This window comes from Toxotes jaculatrix, chromosome 4 (assembly GCF_017976425.1).
Source record: "Toxotes jaculatrix isolate fToxJac2 chromosome 4, fToxJac2.pri, whole genome shotgun sequence".
Classification (NCBI taxonomy): Eukaryota; Metazoa; Chordata; class Actinopteri; family Toxotidae; genus Toxotes; species Toxotes jaculatrix.
In genome coordinates, this window is record NC_054397.1 from 9,160,649 (window position 1) to 9,188,097 (window position 27,449).

The 27,449-nt window shown below is 39.7% G+C and overlaps 1 protein-coding gene across 2 annotated transcripts in view; it reads left to right on the plus strand.

The window, feature by feature from the left end:
- Positions 1-1,205: 1,205 nt before the first annotated feature.
- coro2aa (coronin 2Aa) overlaps positions 1,206-27,449 on the plus strand; it is a 34,519-nt gene continuing 8,275 nt past the window's right edge. Inside the window, exons 1-5 of one of the 2 annotated variants that reach the window (XM_041036144.1) lie at positions 1,206-1,432; positions 21,109-21,309; positions 24,774-24,890; positions 25,472-25,621; positions 27,026-27,205. In XM_041036144.1, coding sequence (XP_040892078.1) covers positions 1,418-1,432; positions 21,109-21,309; positions 24,774-24,890; positions 25,472-25,621; positions 27,026-27,205 — 663 coding nt within the window. In that variant the 5' untranslated portion in view covers positions 1,206-1,417. Of the gene's footprint in view, positions 1,433-14,883; positions 15,210-21,108; positions 21,310-24,773; positions 24,891-25,471; positions 25,622-27,025; positions 27,206-27,449 lie in introns of those variants that run through there. The other variant, XM_041036145.1, reaches the window with a different exon arrangement.

The window sequence follows — 27,449 nt, forward strand, 5'->3', positions numbered from 1 at the left end:
CACACACACACACACACACACACACACACTCACATAAAACCATGTGGAGTCTATGCAAATACAGTGATATGTATCGTACAATGAGTGTACACCAACGAGGCTTCACATCTGTTCACTGTGTTGACCACATTTCACCAGTTACAGTCGCCTCAGGGCCCTGAGGCAAAACTGATCTGTGAGCCTCCACTGACGCCTCTTCCTCCCCTTTTTCTGCACTTCATTGTGTATGTTGCATCCTGTCGCCTTTAAGTGTCCATGAAATACTGTTTACACAGGACATGACAGCGTCATTATAGTTTGCCCATAGAGACACAGAAAGCAGCCAACCACCCTATGCCCCAGGTTCACTTTCTGCCAGTTAGATTAAACACAAATATATGACTGTGCACCATGTGTGCACGATTATTCTTCTAAATAAAGAAGGTCTTAAAACTAGATTTTGACAGATTTGACTGGACCTCAGCATTATAATGCGGGACACTTATTTATTTATTTATTTTTTTAAGCTGTTCATGTTTCAGATAATATTGTTTGAGAAAAGCAAATTCTCAAACAAATTAGCTGTCACATGAATTGTTTTGGTTTACTTTTAGTCTGCCCTAAATGCTAAATATCTACACACACTCACATATATACACAATATATGTACATATACATGAAAAACAACTCTTCATTACACATATCTGATGTATACACACATATACGTTAAACTAAAGAATGACACAAATTACCATAAAGAACTTTTACTTGAATAAAAATCATTATGCAGAAATCCCCTTGGTGGATGGCAAAATATTTTAAAATTGTACTTAAATATAGTAGACTACTTGAGATAGACAGAGATCTGTTTAGTTATTTTCAACCTCTGACTTTATGGTTTTGAACTGCTCATAATCCAACATTGTTTAAATTGCAATCTTTTTAAATTATTATTATTCGTATTTTGACCGCGTGGCGTGTCTGTCCTCTGCACTCCGGAGTTTTTAGAGATTCCTTGCACTTTGTGTTATTTTGATCTACCTTTAATGACACCGTATGCTTTAAATCAACCTGGACTGCCTCGCCCCTCCCTTTTCCTCCCCTCTCGTCGCATCCTGTGCTCCCATCTCTCCTCATCCTCCTCCTCTTCCTCCTCCTGCTCCTGTTCTTTTTTTTTTTATCGTGGTGGTTGATGTGTATAGAGGAGGGACATGCTCTGTCTGTGAGCTTTTATTTTTGTGTGGAGACTCTCAAGGTCAGACAGGGCATCATGACTTTTAAATGACCACCATGCAACAACAACCACCGGTGTTATAGCACGACTCGTCCCTGCTCCGGCAAGTCCTCTATTCACCGGCTCCTCCGCCAGCGCCGCTGCCGCTTCACTGACTCCTCTTCAGGGAAAACTGCCACCACCTGCCGGCGCGTCTCGCACCATATGACCGTCTCAAAGGTGAGTTCACTCCTGTCTGAACTCTCTGCAGCGTTTCGGTGGTCGGTGCACGATGAACGGATTGTCCCGGAGAGAGGCTGTTTTTTTTTTAATTTCAGGCTGTGCCCTCTGCAGCGTGGCTCCGAGCTGCAGCTCTGCCATGCGGCTTCGCAGCCTCCTCTGACCGGGCACGAAAACACACAACTCGGTTCCAGGTTTCAACTCTGAGTGTAGGTGTGTGTGTGCGAAGGTGTTTTAGATGAAGGTTTTGTGGGTTTATTTGCCAACTGTTAGATGAATGTTTTTGATTTCATGCCACACAGACCACGGAGCTTCCTTCGTGATGGTTTTGAACTTTGCAGACACCACCCCTCTGCAAAGATACTGTATATTTTATGATATGAAACAGAAGTGCACAGCTGTTTGTAGTGAAAATGATCAAAATCTGATCTCTAGATTATCTTTACAGTAAAATACAACTGTGACTGCAGCAGATGATTATTAGATTAATTGTTTTGGCTATAAAATGTCAGAAAATTGGTGAAAAATTACCAGCATACACTCATTTGCCAGTTTATTAGGTACACCGAGCTACAACCGAAGCAGTTTAATACAGCAGTCCTGCAGTAAATCTTACCTTCATGAAGGTTATATCAGTTTTTTTTTCTGAAACTGTTTCAGCTGTATGGTCATTTTGGGGGATGTAGTTTGTGGTGCTCTTGAGCTTTATTGTATTATACAGAGAGGAGTTTCTGTTAGCTAGATTTCATATCTTGAAATGATTAGTTGATTAGTTTATTTGTCAAGTGAAATAAAAATGAATTCCCACAAATACTGATAACTCTCTGGGAACCAGTGATGGGCACTTTTCTGCTGCTTTTACTCATCCTACAGAATAAACAGTGATTCAAAAAATATATCAGTGATGGAAAATATTAGTTGCAGCCCAAATTCATATATATTGTAAGCAACAGTTTCTTCAGATATACCCAGAATACACTGTACTGTGCAGTTAATGTCATCTTCATGTCTGCAGAACACATAATTAGTTAAAAGTGAAATCCATTATTTTTGCTCCGTGGGTGGCTGTATTCTGTCCAGCCACCAGTTCACCAGATGGTTTGGATCTATTGTTTTCACTCTTTTTTTGTCTGGATGGACGTAAACAAACTTAAGACAAAAGAAAAAGCAGTTTGAGAGCTCTGTGTTTAATGACCCGAGTCTAATGCTCACCACATGTGGAGCAGTGGGAGAAACTTAGGACTTTGTGCCAGTTGGCTCCTGCAGTGTGGCATGGCACATCCAGGGCATGCACTTTGTTTGGACTTGAGTGCAGTTCAACACTGGGCATTGCTTGCGGACTTAAAGCTCTATCATATCGTGAAGATGTCACCAAAATGACTTATGGATTCACACAATTCTGTTGCCTGATTGAATGATTCAAAGCTAATTGGGATTATAATCAAACAGATTGAGCTATTGAAGGTTTTGTTCAATGCAGTTGAGGAGCAGGTCACATTTCACATGACTGAACATCAGTTTGATTATTTCACATGCGATTTTTGCTGAATTTCCATGTTGTGATGTATATGTTGACATCAAAAATATTCTTTTTACTAATGTATTTATTTAAACCATGTTCCCCAACATTAGTTTAGCATTAGCTCAAACTGAGCTTCCAGATTTGAGGCCCAACTGCAGGTTCATAGGATAACTAGCACTTGCACGTTGTAAACATATTTCTTGTAAAGCTGAATAGTAACTGTACTAGAGAAAAAAAGAAAAGAAATAATGACTTTTTTGTTTTTAGTTTTAACAGTTTTTTAACATTGTGCTGTCCACATCTTATCCTCGGCTCTTTAATCAGCGCACACACGGCAAACAGTGAGGACAGTTACACTTTAGTTTTGCTATGGTTTAATGCAAATTTTTACACAGACTCTTAACAAGAACAAGCCTGTTGCTAATGATCTGCATGCTTTGATATGCTCTTCTCTGGCCAGCTTCTCATTCACAAACCTGAACAGTTTCTCAGACTGTACGAGGCAGTAATGTGATGAGTTTAAGAGTTTAAGTCAAGTGGCAACCCCAGTGTGACAGCATGAGTCATGACAGTCAGTGTTGTGTGTGGTGTAGAGGTGTCATGCCAGCGCTAGATCGGCCTGTCATCCACTTAATGGGTAAACTCCTGCCAAAATCAGCATTAGACTAATGAGTTTGCAACACATCCTCACTTGTGGGAAACGTAAAAGTCCCAAACAGAGATAAACTTTCCCTCTTGTAGTTGGCTTTTAGCAAGATTTTTTTAACGCGATTTTTTTTAACACAATGGCATCGGAAATTTTTTAAAGAGGAGTCTGTGGTATTTGAAGACACTGTACCATCTTCTCTTCAATCCCACTGTGTCTCCTTGGAAATCTGTTGTGCACTTTCATGTTTGGCCATAAAGCGTTAACCTGTATCTCTGGCATGTTATCACACAGACTGTTAACACATACCTGAGATTCTCCCACTTTGTCCAACTTGGGACTTGTGCAGTTATCTGCATAGAGGCTCAGTTCTTAAGAATCTCAGAAGCTGAGATCTTCCTTCTGAGCTCTTTCCTGTGAAAAAGGCAGATACGTGATTATCTGTTTATCTTGTGCAATGTAGCACTGCCACCCACGTCAAAATAGTAAATAGAGCTCAGATCAAGTTTCTAAGATGATACACAAACTCGCTGCTGGCTACAGGTTTCAAAGTCCTTCCTGCTGTAATGACTGTCGTGAATTGAAGGCGTGCTTTTGAGCAAATACATCTTTGAACCTGAAAGCCTGATTGGCAGAAATCTCCTTGAGGCAATATATCTGTGTCACACTGCTGTTGTGCAATAACGTGGTCGCCAAATAACAGTGGGTATAACCCGTCTTCTACACAAACATCATGCCTTGATTACCTCAGAAGCCTGTTGATATTTGTTCTAATATCGTACTTTGAACTGCAAGTGTAGTGTCCTTAATCCAATGGAATCATAAAACGAGCAAGGCGTGTGGTATCAGAGCTGAAATAATTGTTTATGAAATAATAAGTTGAGCGACTGAAAATTAATCTGCAGCGATTTTAATAACTGTTGAATCGATTAAGTATCTTTTTAAGAAAAAACATGCTAAATTTTTGTACTTTTACTTTAATGCTTTGTTTGGTCTGCATGTGTTGAGTTTGTGGCTTTTCTGTGGATCATTAGGTGTTAATCACACAGAGGTGAAGAAACCAGTTAAAGGGTGTTAAGTCATTATGTGACCAGTTCAGACTGTTGAGGCCTGCATGCAGGATAGAATATTGCTGCTTGTTCTGTAACTACACAACTAGATGTTAATATACTGTAGCTTTATATTTCATTAAGAGAGTAAATGTTTTTATGATTGATTAATCAATTATGTTTAGCCATAATAGTGGTGTGGCTCAACAGATGGCAGTGCTGGTTCGTCCACTGTATTTGTTCCAGACTGACATACCCTTTATCAGCTATTAGATGGATTGCCATGAAATTTTGTAGACACAATCATGGTCCCCAGAGGATGACTAACCTGTGGCTAAAAGTACTACTGTGCCCAAGTACAGTTTCACAGAGATGCTAGCATGGCTGTTTGTTCTTCACAGAACCCAAGTTACCCAGTCTTCAGATTGATTGTTTTGCGACACTAACGGCTCAAACCTCAAAGATATTAAATTTGCAACGATACAAAACAGAGAAACACAGAAAATCCTCCCATTTGAGCAGCTGGAAGAAACAACTGGATGAATTGACTGTTTCAGTGTTTGCCCTTGTTTGCCCTTATGCTGGATTATATCACTGATTTAGTAACAAGTTAGAAACAGCCTGAAAGTGAATGAGATCATCTCAAATGCCCTCTGTTGCTTTACAACCCAGACATTGTGCCTGGAGGTGGTGTTGCAGAACCTGATGTTGCCACTAAATGATGCTTCATACATGACTATACCTCCAGAACAAAGCCCCCAGGGGCCTTGGGTCTCTGACTCCACCTCCACCACCATCACTACTCCCCCTGTGGTTCAGTATTCACTAAACTTAATGAAGTCCTGCCTTCATGCCCAGCAGGACTGAGGTGACTTTATGGTGTTTGTGTCCTGTCACATTTAATCCCACTGTTCTGACACCGTCAGTGAAACTACTGATTACTGACTTATACTGTCAGGATTCTTTAGAGATCCAAGAGGCAGTATTATCTACAAACCCATGGAATAATGCATCTTTTATGAAGCACATATCTTTAAATATTCTACATTATAGGATAATTCAAATGTGTTTTTTTTTAATTGTTGTTGATGTTATGATACTTACAATATTGTTTATTGTAAGTATTTAATGAATGGATTTGAAGGCAAAACTGTCACTGTTCTGAACCTTTACCGTTGAACACACCAGCAGTTCCCGTAATGCAGATAAAGTAAAACTTCTGAAGGGTGTGCTTAAGACTTTTTGTATCGGATAGACTTGAGCAATTTTCTGGCACCAATCAATACCAGATGTTTTGATCTAGGCCTGTAATGGCTTGTGAAGTATGGAGTTTTTTTTTTTGTAGGAGTAGAAATAACTTCAAATATTTTTGCTGATAATGTCAGCAAAATATTTTTTTCCTACCAATAATTGAAAAGTCTACAGAAAAGTTTACAATGGTATAAAGAAAAGCAGCAACTCTTTACGTTTGAGAGGCTTTTGAGATATCTGTAATCAGCATAGTTGCTAGTTAATTTTCCGTTGATTGTTTCAACGCTGTGTTATCGTATTCCTCATCTCTGTTTTCTGTAGCAAGATGCTTTTTGGATCTGCAGGTAATTTTGTACACTGTAGACAAGAGGAGTGATTGATGTGATAGTTATCACTCATCATCAGCACTCTCTGATTAGGTAGACAGATGTTTTAAGTTTTAAGTGGATTCGCCATTTATTGCTTTGTGTTGCAATCAGACCTAAGTACAGTGACATGTTTTGTGATTTATTATTTTATTTTATTTATTTATTTTTTAATATTTGTGTATCACTTGTCATTCGATGCTTGGTGCACTCAGGCCCAGCTACCAAACTGATTCAGATCTGTCATATTGAAGTGCACAGGCTTTAGGAAACAATCTGCTGGTGGATGTTAAGGATGATTACTGTACTTGTCCTGACAATGGTTTGGAAATCCTAAAATGCTCTTATGTAACCGGAGAGCCTGCACGTGACCACAGAACCTCTCACTGTTATTGTCACACAGAGAGCGCCTAAAGACCACCAGCTTCCCCTAACAAACCAGCTCCTGCTGTTTCTTGTCACTGCAGGGCAGGGTCATTTACACAGCAAAGCATAATGACTTTTTAAACAATAGCTTAAAAAGACCTGTTTGTGTTTTCAGTCTGAGCTTCTTCTCCTCACTGTTACGTCACAGTCTCTAAGATTGGTTGCGGCAGGTTGTCCTGCACGTTTCTGACATGACAGCTGTCCAACTATTTGAGGATTATCTGGTGCTGCTCCCACGTGGGACACACAGGGAGAGGATTACTTAAAAAAAAAAAAAAAACAGGGAGAGTCTGTGGATCTGTGTAATGTCGAGCTCCTAGTGCTCTCATACATGTTTTTCAAGCTGCAGTTAGATGACACGGTGAAGGCCACAGGAAAGAGGAAAGCTCAGTGCTCCATTATGACACTAAGTGAACCAAAATGTCTGAAACTCTGACACTGCTGGTTAGCTCCTAATGCTCTGTAGCCCCAGTTTCTTCCTGTGTTAATGTTACATTTGAGTCACAGACCTAAGGATCCGTTTTATGAAAAATAAAATACCTCATCATTTTGAAAAATTTACCGTTGTTGTGAGGATGTTTTCAGAATACTCAAAGACTCTTCTGTGTGGATTAAAGAATATTGTGTCTGCAGCATGTTTATTGTGATGCTTTTTGACACTGTTTCCTGCCCTGGAAATGGTTTATTTTGTCTATATATACCAGAGCTTGAGGGTCCTGCTCAGTATCTAAACTGTTCCTAGGACAGCACTCCATATACATTAATCCTGATGGTTGGAAGAGTCAGAGCACTACGTTTTGTTCCTTGACCTTCTGAGTTCTTCAAACATCACCAGGTATTTATTTTTGAGATAAATGTAACTCCCATGGTACTACATGAGAGGCAAAACTAGGGCTAGAGGAAATAAATGGTCTTGGGTTCATCCAGGTCTCTGTCAACAAAAGTCCATGTCCTCTGTTGATCCCCATTCAAACTGATGGAGCTTTCACATTATGGATATTCAGTCTAATTTTCTTTCTTCTGGTGAAGGAGAGTTTATGAGCAGCTATAGGGTGCATGTGTTGCAGTGTGTAACAGTGGTTCAGTCAGCATGTGTTCCTGTTGTTTCTGAGGTCAGAGGGTCGTAATCATGAGGCAGATGGGTCAGCAGAATCTGATTCATTATTCATGAAGAGAAGTAGATGGCCTTCTCCACTGATGTGTGTGTTTGTTTGCCGTATTGATCCCAGAGGCCTAAAGTAGCCCTAATGGCTATGAAAAATGCTGTCAGAACAAATGTACGCTCACTCTCTGACAAGACAAGTGGCAAATACAGACATGTGTTTTCTAGACTTAACAAGTATTCCCTTTCCAATGCTGCTGGATTACAGGTTTACTGAACTGAGCACTTTAATCTGCAGTATATGCAAGACTCTAAATATCATTCACAGTTTAAAAACAACTCGAGCTAATTTTGCTAAGTGTGTATTTGTAATATAATTTTAGCCACACTAGCATCATAGCTTTAGAGATGGCAGCGATGGTGGTCCAACACTTTGGTCCAGACTGAAATATCTCTACAACTACTAGATAGATTACAAAAGAAAGATTATGAAATTTTGTACAGATATTGATGGCCACAGACAATGACAGGCCACATGTAATAATTCAGATGATCTGCTAACTTTTAGTCTCTCGCAGTCATCATGTCCAACTTTCACTTCCAGCATCCAAATACCTGCAAATCTAATGACATTCTCATCTCACTGAATAAGTGAGAATAGTCTTTTTAGCCACAGTGTATTGCTTGTGCTGGTACACTTCCAACTGAAGGGTATTTTTCCTCAATGCAAGATGTCAGAGACAAACACTTTGGCATTAACACGTCAGTGAGCTGCACACTCTGTGTGTCGGCTATCACAAAACCTTAATGCAGTTAGCTAATGGGCGTGATCTGATTAGCAGTGGCCTCCCTCAGACTAATAACAGGGTGTGCACTGCAGCAGTATGGCGTCTGTGTATTGTTTAGAGAGAGAGAGAGAGAAAGAGAGGCTGGGCCTATATATAAAGGCAAGCTAATCCCCTCGAGTCGCAGAAAGTGAAACTCACCTTGACTACAGTTACTATGGTTAGGATGGATGGATGGCCTTCAGCTGCTCAATCTAAATGCTGTACACTGTATTAATTTAAGCGATAAGGATCCCTGTGACTTGTTTGGTCTGCTCAGAGGCACAAGCTCATTGCCTTTGCTGAATAATTGATCATCCTTCAGCCATTTTATCATTTATGTTGTAACAAGTAGTAAAATTCTGCAATAAAAAACATGTCTTTTGCATATTAATTCCTCAGGCAGTGCCACTTGAACTAATTTTAGAACATCAAACCATTTTGTGTTGTTTCATATTTTTCCCTCTTCCTTCTTTTTTTTTTTTTTGATGCTGAATATTTTTAACTGTGTCAGGAGCTTTTCCTGTAAAGGCCATTGGCTGTCTGCAGAGTAGCTTCGATTTGTTGTAATTAATACAAGATAACAGAAGCCCTCTTGAGGCTGTGACCCGAGACACACTCTGCTCTCTAGCTGCAAAGTGGCATGATCCATAATTATAATTACCACATAGGATGTGAGGGAGATTTTTTTAAGAGTCCTGCAGTTTCTTAATAAGACATCTCCATATGCTTTTCACACATTATGTTATTTTTTTTGTTTGTGTGATATCTGTTCTGTGAATGAACAGACACAGAAACACTGCAAATACAGCTGAAGTAATCACATAGTCAGTTCTCCTCTGCTGGATTTATAGTGGATACTCTGGGATCTGACTTGTGTGGACTTAGGGCAGCTAAGCGTCCCAGAATGCACCTTGCGCCGGCCAGTGGCAATGGCAGAGATTTTGAGGCTCAAAGCTTTTGCAATTTTGTCTTAGAACTGTTATTATTTCACTTCAATAAGTTTTGATATTTTTTCAGATGATAGTAAGTAATCTCTTATATTTTGAGTCGTAGTAGTCAGCTTATCCAAATGTGTTCAGCTCATAGCCTGACATGACCGGCTGGTCAGTGTGTGCCATTGTCCCGGGAGAAGCCCTTCGGCAGTTTAGTTTGAACTCCCGGGTATGGGAGTCCAAACTTGGCCTACTGTGTGTTGAGAAAGGCCTAGAGTTTTCAACCAACTCGTGCAACTAACGTTAATTAACTAGCCAGTTAGAGCAAGTTATTTAGTTGGACCTAAATGACAAGCCTGCATATGTCTACTTCCGTCTGAAATCCAAGACCCATTGTTTCAAAAATTACTATGAATTTCACGTGGTAAAACTGGTACTGTCATTGTGAACTGTCAACTACACCGTGCTAGAATGGAAATCTTTACTGGAATAGCAACTAAGGTGAGTTGGCGTCAAGTTACACCGTCCATGCCATAAGCCTTCCTAAGAACCTACTATTACATATCGATTACATTATTTAAAAAATCTGTTAAGATGAAGTTATTTTACCTCTGCTTTTAGCAAACAAATCAACAAAAGCAAGATGTGAAATTCTTTTATAGCTTGAGGTTTAAGTAGATCTGTCTGCCTCTCACTTTTTCTGTGATGTGATCATTTCGTGTTGTGTGCAATAAAACCTCCATCCAGCACGTCTTGAGTCTGGACCCTTTTACTGTAAGTCAATAAAGGAATTGATTTGGTTTCCAGCTCGTCAAACCCAGTCTGTGTTTGTTGTTGTACTCCTGGATGCCAGACATTTGTGTGTATGTGTGATTGTCTGGAAGATTACATTCTTTGTATCTAAAATCATCATAGTTATATGTGTGTGAAAACTGAGACAGGTGCACGTGAATGATTCACTATATATTAGATATTTACTTACGTGCAAGTCTTGAAATTTAAAGCAAGTAAAATGTATTTTTCTTCAGCATTCCTCTGATGTGAATCCAGAGATTATTGGCTGTACAAACCACGATTTATTGCCAAGGTTGATGTAAGCAGGTAAATGAGGCTGTGAATGTGAATTGTTTCAAACAGATGTGTTGATGCAGTTATTGGGGTGAATCGCACATGAAAGAATGAGGATCATCGCTGCACAGGCATGCTGACGTGACTCATTTAAGCTAGGTGTAGGTGAGGTCACCATCACACAATGTACTTTAGTCGCCCATGTGATGAAATGTGGCTCCTTATTTGAGATCAGCAACAGACCATTGAACATCTTATCAAACACATTGTTCCCCTCGTCACTTCCTGTGTGTTGATTGCCATCACCTCTCTGTCTTTGAGATGCTTGAATGGATCACAACTGAAGTTGGTCGTCACCTCTGACCCGACTGCCTGCATACTCAAAGTGAAAGAATCCTGCTGGCAAGTCGAAACACTCCTACGCAGTGAATTTAGCAGACTCACGCGTTTTTCAATTTCTGATTGATAAACTTTAAAAACTCCTGCTCAGATTTACGGTGGTGTGGGCAAAGATTTATAACCCAGTGATAGTATCGGTGTTCTTAGTCACACCTTGGCCTGTTGAGACGCGAGCAGATTATGATCAGATCTGAAAGCCGATTATTCATATTGTGTCTTCATTTTGTGAGTGTGTTCTGTTACTGTGCTTCTTCTCACAGTTCTCTGTTCTGCCCTCATGTTATATGCAATTTTATATCACAGTATCAACATACAGTATATATTCGGATACAGTATAGTATTTTCTAGTGGTTATAGATCAGATGACACAAGGAAATGTATATTTCTGACAAATGTAGTTAATTTGATACCTAAAAAAAAAAAAAAACAAGGTGATTCATTATGTGATGCAAAATAATATCTGCATAACTACTTCTTCCAGTGTTTTTTGTTTTTCGTCTCTCATATTCAGCTTTGGAGGCTGAGAAAAAGTTTCTGCCACCCTCTACCAAACTGACTGATTTGTTTTAACAATGAGTACTAATACTGAACTACTAACAGAACAAGCTAAGTTGAATTTTATTGAAATATCATTAACAAGAACCTGAACTGCTTCTTCTCATATTTCTGTTGCCCAAGTTGCCAGACACAGGAATCTCCATCTACTGTATAATAACAATGAACTCCAGAGCAAGAAATGGGTCTTCACATTCTGGATTTCACTGACTGGCATATTTGCTTGACGTGCTTTTATTTTCTTCCTTTACAAAAGACTGTCCATCTTATTTAGTTAATGTGTTGTTATCCCGTCAGAATAAATCTTGCCACCTTGAATCCTTCCAGTCTTGCTAGAACCAGAGTGCTCTTGATTGTTTTCTGTTTTCAGAAAGAATCAGATTTATTCAATTTGATTCTCAGTCCAGATTTTTCCTACATCGTGTGGGAACTGCTGGCGTAATACAACCGGAGATAAAAAAAAACTGTATAGTATAATCTCTGAGAGTAGTCAGTGTGTGTGTGAAGACTGATCATAAATCATAACAAAACCAAATCCAAAATAAATGTTTGTCTTTCCATGGAGAAGAATTGCATCTATGTTTTATCACTGTCATTAGGGTAATTTTGTTTCAATTACAATAAATGTTTCATAAATATTAAACTTTATTTTGTGCTGCCACATTATGCTGTTCATATCACTTTTTGAGTTAATTTACATACACTGCACATGAAGTACAGTATGAAGTGGAAAATGTTTAAATGGCTTGTTTGACTGGCCTGTTTGACTCCTGTGAGTTTAGGCAGGTGTGGCTCCTCATTTGCACAGAAAAGCAACATGTAAATTTATGATAACCTGAAAAAGCTTGACCTTGCTTTACTCAAATAATAGTATACCAAGTGCTGCAAAAGGGTTTTATTTCAAGGAAGGTGTTGCCCTAACCAGTCATTTAGACATTTGTTTGCTTTCAGAGGGACTCGTGTAAATTAATCTGTCTTTAATGGAGGTTTCTGTGTACACTGGACTGCAATGGCTCCAGATGACTTATTGAAAAATTGACTGCACCTGTTCAGTTAAGTGTCTACTTGAATGGGACGGCACTATTTACTCAGTTGTTGAACACTTGACCAGTTAAAGCCCAAAGTGAAGCCCAAATCTCGCTACAGCAGTTTAGGCACCAAACTGAAACACAGGATTGTATTTGGCGCTGAAACCAGGTGTTTTACAGTCAAAACACAGTCAGACGGCTAATCAGCAATGACAAAGTGAGGAAGGGAAGGTCACTGTGGCTCTTTAGTGTCAAAGGCTTTGGCCTATTTTCTCACAGCACCTAGCTATTAGCCTGCAACTGTGTGATCTGTGATTAGAGAGCAAGCCTCTGGTTTGAGCTCTTTGGAAAGAGTCACAAGCTTTCAGGACTCATGCCCTGTCCTTATTGATAATTGCCACAAGTCAGACACACACTCACTCGAAACTCCAAGGTTTAATCCAGAGCCAAGAGCTGAATGAAAGAAAATACAGAGTACAACAACAAGTGGTGCCTCAGCTGCTGACAAGTGTCATAAATCAGCGCTGTTTGTCTGCTTCGATAAGAGGAGTAGATACATTGGCCAATCACTCCACGGCTTGGCTGTTGGCTTTGAGGCACTGGTACCGGCTTGAACATAAAATTGAAAATCTGCTCGTGTCTGTGCCATGTTTGGGCAGATTGTACCATTCTCAGGTTTCTAAGTATTTCTAAGTAGTTGAAGTTTCTGAGCAAGTATTCAGTTCTGTTCTGCAGAACAGCTGGTTTCAGTTTTGATCAGAGGTGAGTATGAATGGTCATTGTCTGCTGATGATAAGATCTGGGAAGGTGTGTTCTGATTAAAAGATGATTGTCACGTTAAACTCCTGCCTTTGATGAGCCACGTCTTTGCCAGTTCAGTGTCCTGTCTCTTATCTGAGAGACAGTTTGTGACCGTTGGACCTTGTTGTGTATATAGTGGACATGTGTTTGTGGCTGGCTTTTGTCACTAATGTGTGTGTCTAACCAATGTTAAATAAATGCAGACACAACAATATATGATAAAACAGACATTAAATAACTCTGACATTAATCTTAGACACCTCACTAAGATCCAACCACTGCAGAATAGTCCTGATCTGAATTACAACTGGCGTGCAGGCATGCACGTTTGTTCAATAACAACGATTGATCAGCCCCTCGGCTACACCCCTGTTTGACCGTGTGAAGGCCAGCTGTCAGTGACCAGCTTTTTTCACCCTGTCCTCATATCGACCTGTTAGCCTAGCCTCTGGTGCTAATGTGCCATTACGTAATGTTTGAGTTACACTTTTGACAGCGATTACCACAGCTGTCCTGCAGCAGCCATGTGAACAGTTGAATGGGTTTTCTAGCGACTAGGCGTTCTGCCAAACAGCCAATGTAATTTTGGGTGCAGGTTGTACCTTGTTTATACTTTGTTTGTTTTTGAAACTTTTTAGGTTGAGAAATGTCAGATTATATGGTTTTAGAGAGGCTGCCAGAGATTATTACATTAAGTAGAACTATTAGTTTGGTGTCTGAGCAGCGGAGAACATCTGTCCTTCACTCCTGTTCATTGCAACTTATGAATGAATGAAATGATAAAAAAAAAATCAACATTTAAAATCTATAAAACAGCATTTTTCCTTTATTAGAGCGGCGATAGTATCTCAATTTATTTAGGATGCAATTGGCAGACAACTCGATAATGATAATGAAAATAAAATAGTTTTCAACTTTGTGGAAGTATAAACACCTCTTTCAACACTGAGGCCACAAGTATTCCACTTTCCTCTACTTTTTAATAATTTATTTCTCTACTTTTCTTTCATTTCCTTTACTTTTTTTGACTTAATACTGCAGAATACCAGCATTGTGTCTTTGAATTTTATATTGATTACTGATTAATTGCTGCAGCTTTACTTGGAAACACATCTTCCATCATACTACCAACAGTCTTTCTAGGAACAGACGTTTATGGCTAAGGAGACAGATACAGAAGAGATGTGTGCACTGTGTGTTTATTAAATGCAAATTTAGTGAAAAGACACATCTGACGAAGAGCGGCTGCAGTTTTTTCCCCTCCTCCCATCTTCTCCTTCTCCTCAAAGATTGAGTGAGACATCCTGATTGAGCAAACACTGTGGAGGAGTGACGAGAGGGAGCGGCACTCAAGGAAAGAGAGGGAGTATGATCACCTGCTCTCTCTCTCTTTCCCTCTCACTCCCTCCTCGTAGTCACCTCCCCTCTCTGGGAGTGTACACACTCCTGCGTTCTCCCACTGCTTGTTCACACACGCTCTTGCCTTCATGCTTCACACACACACCCACTGTCTCCTCTGACTGTCTGTCTGTTTGCACATCAAAGAAGAAGCTCGGCTTGGACAGGACATTAAGATTTTGGACAGGCTGCTTGTGTATGTTTGTATGTGTGTGTGAGTGTGTGAATGTGTGTGTTGCTGTGCATGTGTGTGTGCTTAGAAGAAGAAAAGAAGCTCCATGTGCTTGAGATAAAGCAAGAAGAGGGAGTTTTCATTCCTTTGCTTGTCACTCAGACATAGAAACATAACTTCTTCTCACTCAAGGACCTGCTGCTCCTTCTTGTGCCAGTGACGACTCACTCGACAGGGTGAGTGTATGCGTGAACTTAGTTTTCCTCTCTCTCACACTCCCTCTTACTCAACTGCACACTCTTTCTTTTTCCTTCCGTGTTGCCTCTCATTTCTTTCGTGCCCTGCTCTCTCTGATCTGTCTCTGCAAATTGACATTCTGTTATCAATGTTTTACTCTTCAGACCTCTGTCCACAAATGTGTGCTAGTGTGTGTGTGAGAGAGAGAGAGAGAGCGTACTTTTTACCCTGGGGATTCAAACTCAGGAGTGTGTGTACATGTGAAGGAGACGGGCTTGAACAAGATGGAACAGAAATCTCTCTTCAAGTATATATATATGGAAAAGCTATTTTAAAAAACTTTCCCTGCACAGCGCACATTTATGCCAGCAGACTTGACTTGTGCTCTTTTAGTTAATTACCCTATTACCCCAAACTTGGACACACAGCCACTCGTTTGCTGGCATAGGTGTGGAAGTATTTTCTATTTTTTGCTGATGGCAAAAAAATGTCAATATGAAACTGAATCAGTTCCACAACAGTGAAAATGACATCATCATCCACTGTCCCAGTCAAGTCATCTCTACCCACAGACGGTTATTTATGGTGGCGTCCACCCTTCAGAACACTACCATTCACTGAAATATGTGCCTTGTGGTTTGAACTGCACTCTGTTTGAGGTCTTTTCATTAAGCTTGGTATCCTGTTTCTCACGTTAAGCTTTATGAACCTATGAGCATGCTGTGGCTTTTGGTCCTAACTGTGGAAGTGTAGTCAGGGCTGGGAATTGAACCTCAGTGCTTTTTGAGTGCTGACCAAAATGTGCTTGGTCAGGTTCTCAGGCTTGTTTGATCAGATCTTTCGTTTTCTAAAGTTAAGACCTAATTTTATTCAGGCAAAGTTCTTTATTTAACACTGATGCATTCAGCAGTTTGGCATTTCTTGAATGTCTGAATTGCCCAAAAGAAGGTACTGAAAAATATAGTGTTTTTTTGTTGATTGGCACCCAACCTCGGTTTCATATTTGTACCAATATCAAAATTTACATAACCTCACTCTTGGCTTCTGGATGAATACGTTTGAAGTGGTGTCCTGTGTCTATTCACAGAAATAATCTCTGCGTATAAGTGCGTCCATGATTTGTATTGTGTTGCATTTGATCTTTGCATGTTCCTCAAAGAATAATGGACTCACAGCACAGGAAATGATGGGGAAATGATGGAAAATTCCCATGGGAAACCAATAAGCTAATGGGATACCTGCTCACTGTGCAGCCTTAGTACATGTCTGTGATGAGCTTTGTTTTGCTTTCGTAGTCATCAACTGTTCGTTGTAGATGTCCAGTTAACAGAACAACTTCCTGATTCAACTTTGACTTATCATAAAAAGTGTAGTTATACACGCACACAGTTTCCCCATGTAACCAGGGATTATTGCTGACATTTCAACAATACTCAGGTTTTACTTCCAGATGAAGTGGTTTAGAAAATCAGGCATGTTTACAACCTGTCTGACCTCTTGTGTTTTCAGCCACATCGGACTTTGTAGCAACGTAGCTATATCAGTACAATGTTGCCATAACAGATAAAAACAATCACAACAACCATAAAATTAGACTCGTTTAAGTTTTAACTAAAGTATATTTTCATATCTGATTTAGAATTTATTTCATAGTACTCTGTCTTTAAGTTATTCTTGTTTTCTAGTCTCTTTTTTTTGTCCTTGAACTAGATGGGTTGCTCAGGTTCCAGATGGCATGTAGATGAACAGATGCTGCCACCCAATGCAAAATATGGAATAGGAAAACTAAAAAAAATCTTTATTTGGTACATTGGAAATATTTTAACAATTCATAATGTAAATACCACAGCAAAGTTGACCTGAATTTTTTTCACTTGGTTTCATTCAAATTATCCACACCCTGCCCACCAGCCTCCTGTGTTGGGTAATCATTAATTCACTTTTGACTGCTCATGAATTCATACACCTGTAAAATAGCTGCCTTGAATAAAGGAGTACTGTGAGCTTATCTGAAGATCTGAATGCACAAATGTGGACGGCTGGATTTCCAAAAGTTACAGCTATTCAATGAAATCATGTGTAGTGACGTGAAGTGTGTGAACAAGTTGGACTTTACAGTTGATACGGTGGCATAATTTTGGCGAAAGAGAAACTAAGATATTTTTTTACGTTTGCGTAGGTTGGTGCTCAACAGTGTGATTATCTGCACAAATACACCCTCTTGTAGATGTCATAACTGATTTCAGTTTTCTTTGCCATGCCATGGAAAATATGCATCCATCGATTGTTTTGCAGTATTTCACAGCTCATGTATATGCTGCATGTATGCACAAAGCTGAGAAATTCTCCAGGTAAACAGAGTGACTCAAACAGACACACACAGCCATATCCTGTCTTTATCCTTTCATACTCATTCACATGTGCGCTCTATAGCAATGTGGCAGCTATTGGATTACCAGTGTGTCAGTTATCCTATTACACGACAGAGGTTGTAAGCTGTCATCTGTGTATGATATCAGACAGTCTGAACCAAAGGAAGTGTGTCTCACTCACTCAAACACACAATGAATATGTGAACACACACACACTGCTTCAGCATATGTTCACACCTGTACATTCCTCGTCTTGAATTTCACTCTAAGCGTTTACACAATATTACAGATACAGATCGAGAAAGCGGGGCTAGGTGCTTAGACAGTGGATTAGGTTTGGTGTCACAAGGTCAAGATTTTTTTAGAAAGGTAAGAAAGCACCAGAAGTCCTTGCAAACAAATGGTTGCAGGTATTGATAGTGGTTGGAGAGCTGGGATTAGCAGATTTCTTTCTGCTGCTTTCTTTTACAGCTTTAGGCCCTACGCTGCTTAAGTAACTGATATCTTGACACCAGTAAGTAAACTTTGAACTCCTCCTCCTATACAGCAGCGAGCCTGCTAGTGTGCATGTTTATGAGTTATGAGGTGCTTAAAAGACAGCCTGTAGGTGAGGGATAGGTGAATACTATGCACATATATGTCTTTATACAAGTACAGACCGACTCTGGCTGAGCAAACCAGATGTACAATGTATATCTTTCTTTCTCTCTTTTTTTTTTCTAAATGATATCTGTGTTTTCAGTTTAGTTTTATGACTGTTTTTACAGCCCCCTTATTGCATTTGCTGCTGTGACTCACTGGTCATGGACTTGAATAAATTTCCCTCTGACAAAAGAGGACATCTTTTTTTTTTTGTCAGACATAAAGACTGTCAAAGTAGTCCTTGTGAATTAAAACCGTTTTTTTTTTCTCCTGTCAGTGAACGTGCCTAACTGTTTTTTGATCAGCAAGAAACCAGTGTAAAAATAGCCAGAATAGTGTTTTCGTCATCAGTTCTGCGAGGAGCTGAGAGACAGGCCGCCCACCGTGCAGCCTGCTGTGTACCTGCGGCAAGACACAGCTGAAAGGAAGCTGCCACTGGCCTGATTACAAACTGCTTTAGATGTGACAAGATGTCTTAGATTTCTGCCCTGGAAGCTTCTCCCTCTGGTCTTGTAAGCCTCAGCAAAACACGACTGCTGATTTGTATTAACCCAGATGTTCTCCACTTTGTAACTGTATGGAGCTTACTGAGGGCTGCATTCAGTCCTCAGCTGGCTGATGCATTCAGATTGTCATATGTTGAAATAAATGTGATTCCCTAAATTTACAGCATATACAGAAGTGTACTCTCGAATCATCTTGCCTGCTTATCCTGCAAACAAAGGAAAAGATAACATGCATCATTATTCAAATTTTATACATTGCATTTGTTATTATTTAGTTTATTGAGGCAAAGCAAAATGTGTTTTGTGCCCCAGCAACAAATGCTGACAAGTCAACGGAGTGAACACAGCAACTTCAGCTGCAAGGATGATCATATGGATGTGACAGGCTGTGGCTTAGGGGCGGTCAGACTCTTAAACACCTGAGAAGTTAAACGAAGCTCTTTGTCAGGTGGGGAAACATTCCTGTGTGACAGTACGAGGCTCTCCATGATGGCCCAAGGGTAGAAGGTGAGAGGTGGAGGAGAAAGCTGAGACAGTCATGATCTCTACCCGTCTATTTCTGTTATTCTGGGATTCTCCTATTTTTTTTTTAAGCCAGGCTTTTTTCCCTTGGTTTCCCTGCTCAGCTTCTTTCCAGCCAGCAGTGCTTCCACCACACCTGCATCATGCTAACCAAATGCTGTTATTTTAACTCACTCACTGTGATGTCAATCTTGGTTACATTTATTTAGCCACCATCTGAATCACCAGTGGGCAGTCCACATAAATCAGGAGAATGATGTCATTGTTTTTAGGAGCAGGACTGTTTTTAGGTGACGTGTGATTTCTAAGAAAACTGAAACTTGTGATGGGTTTGTACATCCTGTTGTTTTGTTGTCTTGCCCCACTGTCTCTCTTTTCTCTCTGTGTTTGCTCAAAGTCATTGTTTGGGTCCATTATTTTGCTTTAACATCTTGTCCATCAACCTCCTCCACCCCTAATTCATAAGTAATGAACATGCAGCAGGCAGGCAGGGAGCCAGACAGAGTAGCAGAGCAGACATGCTGGCTGGCCAGGCCTCGTCCCAGTGGACCAGAGCCACTTATCTCACAAAATAACGACATATACATTGACTGGCTTTAGGAAAGTGGCTAAATAGAGACTCAAGATTCAAGAAGAGAGTGACCTAAAAACAACCTATTTAATAATAAATAAAAAACCCTGAAAACTTGTATGAATGCTGGTATTATTAAATAAGTCATCTGTTTGTAACTCAAACATAATTGCAATCATGACTGTAAATATTGTCATGTGTAACACATAAACAAATGATCTAATATGAAACAAGAATAAAGATTAACCCTGTAACTAAACTGATCTCAGATGTCCTATTCTTAAACCATAAAAAAGGTTTTCACACTTATCTGTGCTCACGGTTTTGATGCCAGTTCTAAGTACATAAAATTTGGTGGAATTAAAGGTGGAATTAAAGCCTTTTTTATTCTGGCCCTTGAGAAGCTCTTTTCACTGCCTTGATAAAATTCATACATTCAAAATGACTCATTGGAATTTAGATTTGAGGATGCAACACAAGCTGGTGTCTCATTTATTTATTTTTAGATGTGTAAATCTTACATCTGCAGAAACAGGGATAGTCATTGTAATAAGGACATTAGGTACTGACACTGTCACTGGTGTTGTTCCATTGCACCCTAGATGCTCACCAAACACATGTTGACATGTAACACTACCTATATAATTCACCAGTGCTGCCTAATGATTTTTCCATTACATTGTGAATTTAAACCCATTGCACTGACAAAGTGTTTTTGCTTTGGACACAAAACAGTTTTTTCCTAATGAAATGATAAGTTATCTACCAGCAACTGCCAGACTTTCAAAAGCTTTTTCCTCAGTGATTTTTTTAAACAACTGGTTTTTGTGGGATTTTTATAACTATGGAAACTTTAGTTTTGTTTTCAGTGAATACCATAAAAATTAAAGGGAGTAAATGCTACTTTGATCTGAAAGAGATGTAACTCAAAGCAAGTGTTCCTGATGCACCAGTAGTCAAATGCTGTCCACAAGAGAGATTCCTCCCAAACTTGGGGCACACTTGCTTTGTTCCTTTATTGTTGTGTCTAGCTATTATGTTCTTGTATTTAATCATGTGTCCACGATAATAATTCCCCTGTGTTATAAGTAGGTTTTAGTGTAATGCTACTGCAGAGTGAATATAAAATGATCACATCTGTGATTCTGCTCTGTTTGCTTGTGAGAAAGGAGCAGGAGTATTAACACCTATAAAAAAAAAGCCCCGTCACCATAACTGTGCAAGATGGATGACTCTCCTTGACTGACCTCTCTTTTCCTCCCTCCCTCCCTCTGTGCTCTCTCAGATGACATGGCGTCCTCAGTACCGCAGCTCCAAGTTCCGCCACGTGTTCGGTAAGGCCGCCACCAAGGAGAGCTGCTATGATGGCGTGCCAATCACACGCAGTGTCCAGGACAACAACTTCTGTGCTGTCAACCCACGTTTCCTGGCAGTCATCACTGAGTGTGCCGGGGGAGGGGCCTTCCTGGTCCTGTCTGTCCATCATGTGAGTAGCTGCACCTCATTGTTGAATTTTAAAATGGTATGTGCACAATTTCACCCAAAATTCAGATGAGAGATCCAAGGATATGGTGCTATTGCGTCGCTGATTTGTGACTATTGCGCTTGCTACAAGGAGAATGAAGTATTCTGCCTCCAGACACCTGAATTTCCATTTTTTTTTAAATTAAGGATGGGCTAGTGTCAGAAAAGTTGGTTAATTATTTAAGATATGTACCACAGCATGTAGAAGCTTGGGCACCCCAGCTAGTTAAGTTCATGAAGTAAAAGTTAACAGTGCATTAACATTTGAGGAAAGGTTCATTTAAATGTGTGTTTGCTATAGGAGCTGTATTTACTTCAAAAATCAAAAAAGTATGTAATTTGAACAGAAAGGCCACAAAAAGGTTCCATTCCTTAGAAGTTTTTTTGTAATTGTCCTTCCTCAGGAACCCATTAGAAATTCAGGACATTTTACTTAAAATATATTTTTTTAAAAATAGCTACAAAAATGGCAACAAGCATGCATGAGATGGGCGGAGCTGTAGAGGCTGTTGAAAGTTGAGGTACAGAAATAACAAATCTTAAATTGGTATTTTTCTTCAATCATTGCGAAAAACATTAAATGCTCCGTGCAATCACAGATGGAGCTTCTCTGTCGACTAAAAATAACATCAATAGGCCAGATAGTAGTCACTTCCTACTGACTGGTTAGTGCAAAACAAAACAAAATAATCCTCCCTTCGAAAGAGTTTTGTCTGTATTATCTTGTGGCAAATCCTGTGTGTTCATATTGTGTTTATTAGATAACTAGAATAAATCTACCCTTTAACGACTTTGAAAACTAAACAGAAGTGACTAAGGAGAGGAGAAAATTTTTGATCTTACATTTTAGAAATTCTCAGATTTCTAAAAAGTCAAATGTTACCTTTTTATCTATGTTGGACAACAGTAATTGTTCTTGTGACAAAATCTTGTTTTTATTCATTTACTGAGTAAATTGTTCAGTATTTCTTTCATGGTCGCTCTATGCTCCTGCACACACAGCACACCTGGAAAAGACAGCTCTGCTCTCAGTATATAAATAGGACGACAGCAGTGACGCCAAAAGAATCTCTAAATACCAGGAAACTCCCAGCAGATCATTCACTACAACCTAAACATTGCATGTGGTCCCCCCCCTCCCCCCCAGCCTATTATTCTGCGATCTCCCTCACCAACCTCTGCATAAATGTGATTCATCAAACACTCTTCCAGACATTATATATGCTTATTATCACATCTGCTGGTGTTATCAATAACAATACTGATCTCTCAGATAAACTCAGCCAGACCCCTTCACTCTTGTGCTGGTTAAATTTACAGTCCCGCTGTATGTATTCAGTCCAGAGTGATTCATCAAGCTGAACACCTCTCCCTCCTTTTCCCCTCTCTCCGTCTGTCTCCATCTTTTAAATCGTCGTGGTGAGTTATCACCACCTTCCTGGCATGTGCAAGAATTGCATATGAGCTTAGGAATGACATAACTCATCTTTTGACCCCTCCCTTCACTGTCTTGAGGAGGTGAAACTTCAGTACTCCCCTCCTTCCACTTCCTTCACATCCCACCTATGTGTGTCTATTCACTTACAGATGAGCTATTGTTCTGTGGAGAATGTAGTTAACACACAAATATAAGAACAAAAGAGCTATGTTCTACTTACTTGTGCATGTGTTAGGTTTGCTGTCAGCACAGATAATGGTTACATCATTCCCTTGTTCCAAACGCACCATACCTGCACAGAAATCCAGCCTGCAGGTGTGTGTGTGTGTCAGCTGAAAGAAGGTCGTGTTCATACAAACAGCATAATTAGCAGTCTTGTTGAAGCAGAAAATCTTCAGTAAGTCTCAGTGACTCTGACTTTTCCCTTGAAATTGAATCAGCGAATTCCAGGGTGTGTGTCACAAACTCTTTGTGTTATTCAGTTTAAGCAGTTTCGTGTTAATGTCATGGAGGATTTCCGTGGTTGCAAGCTGCGATGCGTGCCCCAGCCTGCTCGGATCGACCTGTCCTGGTTGGGTGCTCGGTGCAAATGGCTGTCTTTTTAAAGCTGCAGTAATCAATAATCGTATATTAAAGGCGAACTGTTTAATATAAGACACATCACAAATCTGTTTGCACGTCTGGGTGTATATATGTAAAAAAAAATGTATAAAGCGTTTTGTGGCTCCAGAGGGAGTGGTGCAAAATATGATAAACTGACTACAAGTCTGAAAATGAAAAAATCTGGGGGTGTGGGGCAACAAAAATGTGATATTACCAGAACTCTGCCACAACACCCTGTAATGCACTTCTACTCAAGGAAAGTGGTCGCTACTAGCATAACACACCAGAATCTCAGACTGAAGTCCTAGTGGCTGAGTTGCATTATGTGTAACGTAGGCACTAAGTGACTATTTGCTTTGTTTGCCACAACAACTTTATTAGGTGATAATATGTCAGTGGTGTGTTTACAGCTTGTTCTGCTTTTTTTTGGCAAAAAGGACAATTAGTGCTGCCTAAAGTTTTACCACTTGTACCAGTGTCCGATTACAGCCTTCACTCTCAGGATTCTCTGCTCTTTGCTTTACCAAGGCTACGAACAGAGCTCAGTAAAAGACCTTTCATGTGGGCAGCTGTGTCTACTTGGATTGAACTACAAAAAACTCTGAAATTACAGACACTAGTCGCCTTAAATGATTGTAAGGACATGAACTTAGAGGACATTCAGAGGACTCTAATGTGCAAGTGCAGTTCTACCAACATGTAGTTTTAATTCCTTGCTGTTTCTAATCTTTTGGAAATGTTTTGTTATTCCTTCCTTTCCTCATTCTCCTCCCTTTTATGTATGTTAGTTCTGTGCTGCTCTGTGTAACATAATTATGTTGCTATTTTAGCCAGGATGTCTGGAAAAGCAGATTTTTATTTCAAGAGACATCCCAGTTAAATTAAAACCTGTTTGGATCTGCTGATATGAAATGAAGGCCTTGTACTATGTCTTAATGTTTCTGCTCCACTTTAAGGTGGTTCTTTTATACGAAATGAAACCTTGAGGATAAAAGTAGTATATAAAAGATGATCTGGCAAAAGACCAGGTTATTTTTTGTAAATCCTGGAAAGTATGCAGTTCAGACTTTGAAATGACTTTGAAAAAATTGATGAAAAAGTTTTTCATCTCAGAGTGGCAATATACATGTAGTTGTTTGGTAAAAAGCAAAACACAATAATAAAAAAAAATACCAGTAAATGTAATAACATAAATAATAACCTGAGAAAAGAGACTGAACTATAAGTAGGACCATACTCTTGAAACTTATTATGTATATGCACACTGCAAAATAGTAATATAGTAAGTAGTAAGTTATTATATCCACTTATAACAACATTATAGTGTTACAAATTTAAAATAAAGTGTTACCAATTCTTTTGATTTTTGTGTATTTCTCTATCAGACAGGTAAAGTGGACCCTCACCACCCCAGAGTATCAGGCCACAGAGGCAATGTGTTAGACATCAAGTGGAATCCCTTTAATGACTGCTGCATTGCCTCCGGCTCCGAGGACACAACGGTTTGTACACACACACACACACGCACACACACACACACACACATGCACACGCACACGCACGCACACGCACACACACACACACACACACACACACATGCACACGCACACGCACGCACACACACACACACACACACACACACACACACACACACACACACACACACACACACACACACACACACACACACACACACTCAGCACATTTTCAAAAAGGTTTACTGACATGTTATCATTTTCCCTGGAATATGAACACGTAGCAGCAGAGGGATGATTCTACTGCCTTTCAGTTTAGTGTTCAAGAAGAACTAGAAGTCATTCCTCACATTCCTCAGCTCTGACCTGGCAGAGAAGCTCAGAACAAATCCCTGCAGACAGAAAGAGAAAGGAAGAGTCAACATTATTTTAACACTATTTTTAGTGTTATTTTTTGTCTTGGGGCTGTATCATTTACTTTCCATATTCAGTCAACCGTACATCCCTGGCTGTTTTACATAACTTTTGAGGTGTTACATGCAGAGATTGATTTAGTTTTTTTTTTGTGTGTTTGTTAATTTGGTATTTGTGTGTGTGTGTGTCTGCAGGTGAAAGTGTGGGAAATCCCTTCTCATGGTCTGCTGAAGAACCTTACAGTACCATGGAAGGAGCTTCAGGGTCACAGCCGCAGAGTGAGCCTCATTGAGTGGCACCCGACTGCTAACAACATCCTCTTCAGTACGGCCTATGACTACCAGGTAACATAACCATACACACCAAGCCTAGCGCAAACTTGCAGGCTTTACCGGCTAAATGAGGAGGTGCTATGACATATACTGTAAGCAGTTATGTATTACAATGCAGCCAAACAGGTCATAGCTGTTTGAAACAGCCAGGCCATATATATGAAAGATCTCTTGCGGCTTCACTATAGCCCAGTGATTAGAGTTCATGCTGAGTTACTGCACAAAGCACCACAAGCATTTTGCTTTCCACCTCATGAATTCAGATCATTTTCACTCTAAGCTATTGTTGTATTGGGTCTGATTCTGCGTTGTGTCTTTGTTTTGAAGGTAAGCATCACAGTTCCCAGGACTCTCTTTGAGTTATTTAGTGTTTAACGCCGGTAGCGGTGTGGTTGTAAAGAAGCAAAGCATTCACAGGGTTGCTCTTACATAAATGCTCTCTGCACCTTCCCAGGGCAAAGTCCATACGACAACAGCTGTATGCACACTATTGTTACAAAGGAATACATTTAATGCAAATCACGTGAATGAATAAAAAGACTTTCTTTTGGGAAAAATAACCCACACATAAACCCATATAAAATAAAACATTTGCAGAGTTGCTCTTGCAGTGTAACATCATCAGCAGTCATTAAATGCCCCACACTGGTCTCAACAGCACAAACTACAGGGCACAAATAACTCAACAGACTCCCCTAATTGGCAGATTTATGCATGGAGATAAACAAAAATGTAACTCTAAACTGCAGAAAATGTCAGTATATTGACTTCACACATACAGAACTTTTCCCTTCACAGAAAAGTGGCTGAGCTTTACATGAAACCAAAATTACTCCCATAAAAACATATTCACATAAATATTCACAGAAGAAATGTAACACAGGAAATTTTAATCTGTTCCTCCCAAAGTAAAAGTCTCAATTTAATCCTCACAGGATTTTACAGAGATGTTCTGAACCCTGTTAATAACTTAGACTAGTGAAGGTATTGTACAGTAATTGTATGATTATTGCATGTCTCACCCCTCTCTATGATGGAAGCCTTTTCACCGAGCCTTTGAGTGTGGCCAGACTGGAAACAGCTGGTTGCTTGGCAACCCTAAAGACTCATCATAAAACCACATACAACATGGCAGTTTTTTGGGGGGGGTTTTGTGTAGCAGCTAACTAGCTGCTGGCTGTAGCCTTACTGTATCTGTTTATATCTGTATTTACTGTACAGACGTGAGAATGAGAGTATCTATCTTCTCATCTAACTCTTGGCAAGAAAGCAAATAAGTTGAACTATTCCTATAAAGTCCAAATGTAGCTGAAAAAACAAAAAGCAAAAAATGGGACTTTAATCATACTAAAGTTTGCATCTGAACAACAGCTGATAGCTGGATTTCTCTGTGTGTCTGCCCCTCCACACCTCCAGATTATGATCTGGAACCTGGACTGTTCAGAGCAGGTGATCAAGAACCCTGTGCGGACCATCAGCCACCACACAGACGTGGTGCTCTCCATGTCTTTCAACACAGACTGCAGCCTCCTCGCCACCACCTGCAAGGACAGGAAGGTCCGGCTGATGGAGCCGCGCTCAGGAAACCTACTGCGGGTAATGCTGTGTGTGTGTGTGTGTGTGCTGTTTGTATCTTCATCTGGAGAAACAACCCTGCCATATCATTTAAGGAAATACAGTATTCTTATTTTATATTGTTATTTCAGTATGTACTGACCTCTGTAACTAACTTATGTTTTTTGCTTGTTTTTGTTTTATGCAAAGTATCGCTGTTTATCATTTTAAAAAGTTGAAGAGATTATTTTAAAAACAGTAACAAACATTTCGCTGAAAATTAAGC